The 9300-nt window shown below is 36.0% G+C and overlaps 1 protein-coding gene across 3 annotated transcripts; it reads left to right on the top strand.

Annotated features, from left to right (window-relative positions):
- Positions 1-4176: 4176 nt before the first annotated feature.
- On the top strand, positions 4177-8442 carry LOC120155335 (trihelix transcription factor GTL1-like). 3 transcript variants are annotated; one of them, XM_039166887.1, is made up of 4 exons: positions 4267-5210; positions 5883-7539; positions 7651-7797; positions 7838-8442. In XM_039166887.1, the coding sequence occupies exons 1-4, from the start codon at positions 4849-4851 to the stop codon at positions 7898-7900; spliced, it is 2229 nt and encodes a 742-aa protein (XP_039022818.1). In that variant the 5' UTR covers positions 4267-4848; the 3' UTR covers positions 7901-8442. The 3 variants fall into 3 exon arrangements, with proteins under 3 accessions (XP_039022819.1, XP_039022817.1, XP_039022818.1); XM_039166888.1 differs by lacking the exon at positions 7838-8442 and having other exon boundaries at positions 4177-5210; positions 7655-7796; XM_039166886.1 differs by having other exon boundaries at positions 4257-5210; positions 7651-8442.
- The last annotated feature ends 858 nt before the right edge of the window (positions 8443-9300 follow it).

The raw sequence follows: 9300 nt of genomic DNA, 5'->3' as shown, positions 1-9300 counted from the left end.
TTGAGCCAACTCGAATCGAACTTTAACCGAATTTTAAGCAGTGTTCAATTTGTGCTCGTTAAAAAAATTTGTTGTTCGACTTGACTCTTTGCTCATTAAGCTCGTTAAAATTTTGCTCGACTCGTGCTCATTAAAAAACTTGTTGTTGAACTCGTTATTCGTTAAGCTCGTTGCTTGAATAATTGCTCGTTAAACTTACCGAAATTTTTACATTATTTTTTAATTGTAGGTAAAATTTACTAATGTTATATAGAAGTTAATATAAACATAAATTAATAAATTTAATCAAAAATTATCTCGCGAACTTATCGGATCGAGTTGGATTTTGTTAAAAAATCTCGAACTGAGTTCAAATTTGAGTTGAGTCAACTCGAATCGAACTTTAACCGAATTTTGACTAATCAAGTTCAAACTGCTTTGCTTAACTCATTGAGCACCTATAATCTACATATTGTTTTGTAAAAAGAATTAAATTGCGTGCTTGCAAATGTAAATGGTAACGATTTATCGGATCTGACAAGTAAAACATTTAATGCAAAATGCGATTGATTGATTTTTTTAGTTAAGCTATATTTCTCGTTGTTCAACTTTGATCATATTTTTATTTTAGTCATTAAATCTTAAACAATTTCATTTTGATCATTCATCTCTCGAGTTACTTCATTTTAATCGCTCAAACGTTAAATCAGAAACGATAGGGTGATGCGGCGTATCCTTTTTGCTAATGTGGAAGCCACCTCATTTTTGTAATTACTTTAGTTTTCTATTTTATCTCCTTGTCAAAAAAAATTAAACTTTTAGAGTTCCATCCTCACCTTACATCGTAGTTAATATTGTTGTTCTCTAACATATTTTCCGATCACTTTAGACACTAACGAACACATCTTATCGTCCCTTGTCACCCTATGAGATTAGATTTTATCAAAATCTCTTTAAAACTCAACCCAAAGTCAGAGGAAGATGGCCATGATTTACAATCTCCATTGTTTGATTACTGTGAAATCATGACATATTGTTTGTCTCCTCCTTCTCCACCTCTCTATTTTTGTGATCTGAAAGAAGATGCTCCAACCATCAAAAAGTCAAAGGGAATCCAAAAAGTTAGATTAAATATTCAAAAAAGAAGATTTCAGAGGTATTTTCATAAATTTAAAATAAATTGTAGGTCTGTTTCATGATTCTAAAAAGTTAGATGACTTGTCATAACACTGTAAAAATAACTAACGGTAGTCGGTAGAGTGACCGAATTGAATGATCAAATAATTTTTTTTTAAAGTTTAATGACCGAAACAAGAATATAATCAAAGTAGAGGGATGAAAACTTGCAGTTCACCCTTAGTTTTCATCGTGCTATTGTGTGGTTTAAAGACGTTGAAAGCACAGTTTACATCACCTTTGGATTAACAACGCATCGACAGTTGACATACGCCATGGTTTCTTCGAAAGACATGAACTGTCGTTTTCTCAAAACCCTAATTCAATTTTAGAGCAATAATCATATTCTAATTTACCCAGGCAATTTCAAACCCTAATTTCAATCACACAAACCTAACATGACTGGGAGAGACGTGCTTGCTTCTTGAGTCGCCGGCAAGAAGCTACTAGAAGAAGCCTACAGCCTTAACTTTCCAATTCATCTGATTGATTTCACATTGGTTTCGGCCTATCCCTAATTAAAAAAATTGGAAGTTAATAATAATTAATTAAAGAAGGGGACACCTCTGATTCAGATGTACTGGCAATGGCGTCAAATAAAAACTCACCACTTCCCACACCGGGAATCTATGATGTAATAAAAAACCCTTAAATAATCACAAAACACTATTTGTAAACTACAATCACTGATAATATTAAAATAAAAAAGAAAATGGGTAAAAAAAATTCAAATATAAATATAATTAGTAAACAGGTTGAATTTTAAAGATAAATTTAAGCACAGCATTTTGTTCATATTTTTATTTTTAAAACTAAAATTTGAAAATTTTAGCATTAAATTAGATATAGAAGAATGACGTAATAGTAATATAGTATGATTTAATTTTTTTGTCAACACGATATTCATGTGTCATCCATATCATTTTTTTTCCTCTAAAAATAAATTTTTTATAGTTTTATCTATTTATTGTGTTGATATTGAAATTATCATTCTCTGACATTTTCTCCCGTCATCTAAAACATCAATGAAACTCGTCTCATCGTCTCTTATCAATCTATTATTTTATGTTTTTCAAATTCACTTTAAAATCGTGAAACTCAACCAAATCCAAAACTCACAAATTCCCAAACCACTCTAACCTACATATCCATCGTATGATAAACATAGAATCAAAATATACAATTTGTTTCTGTTTTCTGTATCTTTCCACCGTCAATATTTGAAAGAAGATGTTTCATCATCAAGAAATCAAAGAGAATATGGAATCAAGAGTCTTTAACAAAAAATGAAAAAAAAAAAATTGGAGTCATTTTATTATTTTTAAAAGATAGATATTCAGTCCTAACGTCTTAAATATTTAATATTAGAATTATCAAGATAATAAAAAATCAAAAAATTAATAAATAAATAAATAAAGTGAACATGGAAACAAATTAAGTGATAAATTTAGATTCAAATTATAAATATGTATATATAAAAAGGAATATGTGTAATATGGGGTGATCTGTAATAAGGGGAGGAGTGATGGGGTAAAGGCAAATGGGCGGCAAATGGGGGAGAACGCAACGCACGTTCTTACCTTAGCGCCTTATAAAATGCGGGTCCCTCTGACAGCTGTGCCAATGTGATGCTGTCCTATCCCTATTTCCCCCCAAATTATTACATTCTTTATAATAAGAATAATAATATAATTAATTATTCCTCTAAATAAATAAACATAAAGGTAGCTTAAGGATGGAGATTAGTTCTTACCAGCAAATAATTATGCAGATATTTGGGGTTCACGTACTTAAATGGGAACAGGGTGTAGGCAGATCCTTGAGGGGATTCTTAATTTTGTTATTAATTAATTGTTAATTATAAAAAGCAATGGCCCCTATCACATGCAACTTAGTAACACCGGTCCCACAAGTTTTGTTTAACTTAATGTAAAATAAATATACATTCTTTTTAGAAAAATGTCTTTTGAACCATTGCCAGTTTGCCACTGTCCCTTGGTAGATCTATTTCTTTGTTTTAAAAAGGGTAAATCATAGGTTTAATCACTAAGTTTTATTTTCACTCTTATTTTGGTCTATAAAGTTTATTTTCTTAATTTACTCACTAAATTTTTAAATTGCTCATATTTTAATCATCGTTAAATACGTAATGAGGTTATGACTGAATATTTTTCTTTTAAAATTTATAAAATGGTCTTAAAATTCTCTCTCTTTTATAAAAAAATCTCTAGTTTCAAATTTCCTTTATTTTCTTTCAAATCATAACAGTGGGGAGATGGTGGGAAATGAGTTGTATATCTTGATTTCACAACGATAAGATGGTGGATATTATAGATCAAAATTATTTATGATTTTATGAGTTTTGAGCTTGGGGTTGGATTTCGTGAATTTTAGAATGATTTAAGTAAAATATAAATAGATAGAATTATAGAAAATAAAACGAGTTCATCAATATCTTAAGTGATCGAAAAAGATGTCAGTTAATAGTAATTGCAACTCCGGTGTAAGGTAAAGATGAAGTTGTAAAATTTTCATTATTGGAAAAAGTAAATAAAAAAAGAAAAGAAAAATGACATGGATATCATGTCAACAAAAATAAGCTCCCATCAACACATCTATTGTCTTATCACTCTTTTACTTCCGATTAAATTTAACACAAAAAATGATTAAAGTATGAGCATAAAAAATTCAGTGAATATATTTAAAATTTTTAAAATTTTAATGATCAAAATAGAAGTAAAATGAAGTTGAGTGATGAAATTTTAATTTACCCTTACAAAAATACAACAACAAATAACAAAAATAATATTTTTTTATTAATGAAAGTAAGAAATTTGTTCATTATTATTTTTCTAATATTCGTAACAAATTGTAATAATATTATATTAAGTCTAATAAATAAAAATTAATTCCTATGGATTGATGCATAAGAAGCATTGAGTAATAAAAGTTAAAATTAAAAGTAGAACAAATAATGGGGGCAAAAAGTGATTTTTAACAATTATTAGGTGCAAAGTGAAAGCGGCTGACAACAAAGCTCTTTCCTCTCTCGCGCGCCTGTTTTTATCATTTCACCGTCTTCTTTATTCATCATCTTATTCTATCTCAATCTCTCTCTTAATCATCCTCAATCTCCATCCATTTTTTATCTTCAATTTCTCTCTCTTTCTCTTTGCTTTTTATTCTGCGTAAAAGTTGCAGAGTGCAGCTGTTGCTGTTAATGATTACGCCCTTCTGTTATTTCCTTCTTTAATTTTCCCAGAGACAAGCTTTTTACTTTATAAGGGATGCACTAACTCGTAGGAATACTCTTCCTGCCTTCCAATCTTTCCAGTTGTCTTCGCTTTCTCCTTTGCTTTTCCTTTTAGAGATAAAAATGAAATCTTGAATCGTATTTAACATCACCCCATACTTACTGTTTTGTTTAACTTCTCTTTATCGTTTCAATTATTAGTCCCCCTCCCATTTTCTCTTTGTTTTTTCAACATACACAGACAGCATCGCAGCTGCGTGGAGGTCGAGGGAGGAGATTTGGGTTTGGGCTATACAATTCAACTGAATTCTGTATACTGCCATTGATGAGGGGGAGGAGAAGAAGATCTTGATGCACCATTGATAACACACAAAGAAGAAGAATATTTTTCCTGATTTTGCCAACTGGCTTCATCGACGATACGATTAAATTAAAGGGAGATGCAGCAAGAAGGTGGTAGTGGAGGAGGAGGAAAGCAGCAAGTTCAATACGGGGAGATGAGTGGTGCTCCAACGATTGGTGCAGTAAGCGAGGCGTCGGAGCAGTTAGTGGAAGCGGCATCACCTATAAGTAGTAGACCGCCAGCTGGTGGTGGGAATTTAGATGAGTTCATGAGGCTAGCAAGTGTTGGCGGCGGAGATGAGTTGGGGTTAGGCGATCGTGGAGGAGGAGGAAGTGGTGCTGCAAGTGGTAACCGGTGGCCAGGTCAAGAGACTCTGGCTCTTCTCAAGATTAGATCAGATATGGATGCTACTTTCCGTGATGCCTCTGTCAAGGGCCCCCTTTGGGAAGATGTTTCAAGGTAAAGTAAAACCCAATAACATAGTCGTTTTCCTTTTTCTTTTAAACACAAGTAAATTCAACAACCGGTAAAAAGAATTATAACCATCATCGTCGTCATCATCATCAGCAAGCATGAATTCATAACAAGCGTTGCTCTTGCTGAAATACTCATGGGAATGGCGTTTTTTTCCCTTTCATTTCTCTCTCTCTCTCAATCTGCACGCACGCGCATGGCTTCTGTCTGTTTCCATCACGACTCACGAGCTGGCGGCATCTTCTTTCTTACAATTAAGAAATGGACCAGATCCACTGCAACTACTCTAACCCAATCCCGAGAGGAATTCTTTTTTAAAAAGAAAACAAATTCTTAAACACCATGAAAGGGAGAGCCTCCCACAATCTCCACCTTCATTCACTTCATCAGTCAGCTCTTTTTATTCCTTTCTTTTTCTATTTGGGTTTTCTCTTCATTTTCACATCAATAATAAAAGGTTAATCATTGATTATGACTGTGGAAAGTACAGATGCATTTTCGTATATATATGTATAATTTGTTGTTCAATGTTCATTCGAGCAAGAAGATTATTACGAGGCTTCATTCATTGTTTCATCTCCTTCGGCTTTCTGGCAAAAGGTCTGGTTCAGATGATCATGTGAAATAATAATAATAAGCTATAGGTGTGGTTTGCAGGAAGCTGGCGGAGCTGGGTTACAAAAGGAGTGCCAAAAAGTGTAGGGAAAAGTTCGAGAACGTCCACAAGTACTACAAGCGAACAAAAGAAGCTCGAGCTGGACGTCAAGATGGTAAGAGTTATAAGTTTTTCAGCCAGCTAGAGGCTCTTCATACAACTTCCGCCACTGCTCCTCCCAACGTCTCGATACCCGTCACACCTGCCACCGCCGCTGCCGCTAGCTTGGACGTGGCTCCTGTTTCAGTTGGGATCCCCATGCCTATTTATTCTGCCAGAATTCCACCCACAACGGCTACACCAATGTCTTCTTCTTTTCTATCCATTCCTGGATCCGCTTCTGCGCCAGTTCCGATGCAAGTGTCAGCTCCAGTCCCGGCGCCAGCACCTCCTATTGTCACCACCACCACAGCCGTTCCATTTGGTATTAGCTTCTCTTCTAATAGCTCTACTTTTTCTCAAGGCTTTGACGATGATGATGACGAAGAAGATGAAGCTGGAGTTGGAGGAGAACCGTCGAGCATGGCTGGCACTAGCCGTAAACGCAAAAGATCGTCTTCTCGAGGCGGCGGTAGTACGACGAGGAGGAAGATGGAATTCTTCGAGGATCTGATGAAACAAGTCATGCAGAAACAAGAAGCCATGCAGCAAAGGTTTTTGGAAGCCATAGAGAAGAGAGAGCAAGATAGGACGGTGAGAGAAGAAGCTTGGAAAAGACAAGAGATGGCAAGGTTAGCTCGCGAACATGAACTCATGGCTCAAGAACGTGCCATTGCTGCTTCAAGGGATGCTGCCATTATTTCCTTTCTTCAGAAGATTACTAATCAGACCATACAGTTACCAACAACAACTGTTACTATACCCGCTGCTCCACCCCCGCCTCCACCAACACAACCAGAGGCCCTTATTCCTACAGTAGCTACACCGTCGCATCAGCCACCGTCGTTACCGCAGCAGCAGCCACAACAACAACAGCTGTCACATGCATTGCACATTCAACACCAGCAGCAGCAGCAACAACAACAACCACCGCCACATGCATTGCACATTCAACACCAGCAGCAGCAGGCACAAGTTGTTCAACATCAGCATCAACAACAGGCGATTTCTTCTGAGGTAGTAATGGCTATCCCGGAGCAGCAGGTGCCACCCCAGGAGATTGGTGCGAGCGGGAGCATGGAACCTGCGTCGTCTAGATGGCCTAAAGCTGAAGTTCTTGCACTTATAAACCTTAGGAGCGGGCTTGAAGCCAGGTACCAGGAGGCTGGGCCAAAAGGCCCCTTTTGGGAAGAAATCTCCGCTGGTATGTCCAGGATGGGGTACAAGAGAAGCGCCAAACGATGCAAGGAAAAATGGGAGAACATCAACAAGTACTTCAAAAGGGTCAAAGAAAGTAACAAAAAACGTCCCGAGGATGCCAAAACATGTCCCTATTTTCACCAGCTCGATGCCCTTTACCGTAAGAAAATACTTGGAGGTGGGACTAGCAGTGGCAGCTTTAGTGACCACAACAGAGCTGAAGAAGAAACGTCGCGGCAGAATCAAGACACTAAAGACCCCCCACCAAGCACGGCAGCCCAACCACAATTCGAAAACGAAACTAGACCTACTGCTGATGCTAATCCCCATGGAGAAGGAAACAGTGAAGGTGCAAAGAAGGTAAATTTATTTTGCGCACCTGCTTGTTTATAGTCATAATTAATTACCATTGGATTTTGATAAAGCATTTCATTTGATGCTATTGATGAATTTGTTGGGCTGGCATTGAAGCCAGTAGACATTGTGAGGGAGCTGATGGAGGAGCAAGGGGAGGGGTTGCAGTTGCAGCAACAACGACAACACCATCAAGGACAATCCTTGTTGGTGGATGGATATGACAAGATTCATGAAGCTGATAGCGATAACATGGATGACGAGGTAGATGAAGCTGATAGCGATAACATGGATGACGAGGTAGATGAAGATGACGAAGACGAAGATGAGGAATCGGAAGAAGAGCGAAAGATGGGTTATAAGATAGAATTTCAGAGACAGAATTCAAGCGCTCCTAATGGAGGAGGGAATGGGGCAGGCGCACCCTCCTTTTTTACCATGGTCCAATAACAATGGCAGCTCCCTACACCATTCATCACAAGAGAAAAATGTACCATGTGTCCACAGTTATTTCATTCTCCCACTTACCCTTCCTTTCAAATTCAAATTACCTTCAATAAATCGCCATCTTCATTGTTTTCTTCGAAGTAGCTGACATCGGCAGACGCAGTTGCAATTGTATTTCATGGTCCATTTATTGATTTATTGGTGAATAAGAATCCCGTTTCGAAGGAATCCGGGATGAGAGATTGTATCGAGATTCGAGAAAGAAGAAATAAGCTTTGGGTAAATTTCCAGCAGCAGCAGCATCACCACCCCCAAACTAAGCATAAAGAGATTACAGAAGCGTGCATGGATGCAGTGCAGACAGATCTCTCCTACTTTGTCTGGTTTAAGTTAAGAAATTCATGTAAGAATCATATTTATTCCAGGGTTTAACTCTTAAAAAATTCTTCCTTTTCCTTGCAATCAGTTTTCTTTTGTCATCATGTTCTTGATCTGTATCCAGTTTTAGCAAAGGGTATTGTTGTTTTCATCCATCATCATCCTCACCCTAAACCCCAAAAGAATTAAAAATAAATAGAAAAAGATTGAAATATTCAAAAGGAAACAATCTTAACGAACTGAAAGCAATATTAATAACCAACTACTGCTATGCATTAATAGTAATCATAACCTATTACTGATATCCGTTTAAGATATAAACTCACTGAGCGGTCTCAATCACAAAAGAAATATTATTTTCTTTATATGATTTTAATTCGAAGAATTACATTCGTAGGTTACATGTATGTTGTTAATATATTAAGAAAAATTTGAATAAATTATCTCAAAATCATCTCATAACATTCAATATATATACACTCATATGAGTCTCATGTATTAAGATTCAGGGATAATAAAGGAAGTGTCCAAGATTATCACATCTCTGAAAAAATAACTATAGAAAGGTTAAATTTGAGATTGATTCGAATATGATTCGGAAAATTAAAATAAATAAATAAAATGGAGAAGATAAGAAATATTTGATGATGATTGAAGGCGAAGATAGATATGCCCCAACCATGTGCATGTAATTTTACTGCCACCACAGACTTCCCCCCACTTGTTTTCTCGCATTTGCCTTTTTTCATTTTCCATCCATCTTTGTCGACTTACTGCACGTGCCACTGTTTTTATAAAAGCAATAATTGTACATTATAATATTTAGGTATATCAATACGTATAGTATTAATGACGTTGCCTGGCCCTGCACAGCTAAGTGGGGGTGATCCATAACAATACATATCATGAATTAATAATGATATTTTTATATTGATTAAAAAA

Source organism: Hibiscus syriacus, unplaced genomic scaffold, assembly GCF_006381635.1.
Source record: "Hibiscus syriacus cultivar Baekdansim isolate YM2019G1 unplaced genomic scaffold, ASM638163v2 tig00111166_pilon, whole genome shotgun sequence".
Classification (NCBI taxonomy): domain Eukaryota; kingdom Viridiplantae; phylum Streptophyta; class Magnoliopsida; order Malvales; family Malvaceae; genus Hibiscus; species Hibiscus syriacus.
This window is presented reverse-complemented; position numbering and strand designations above follow the sequence as displayed.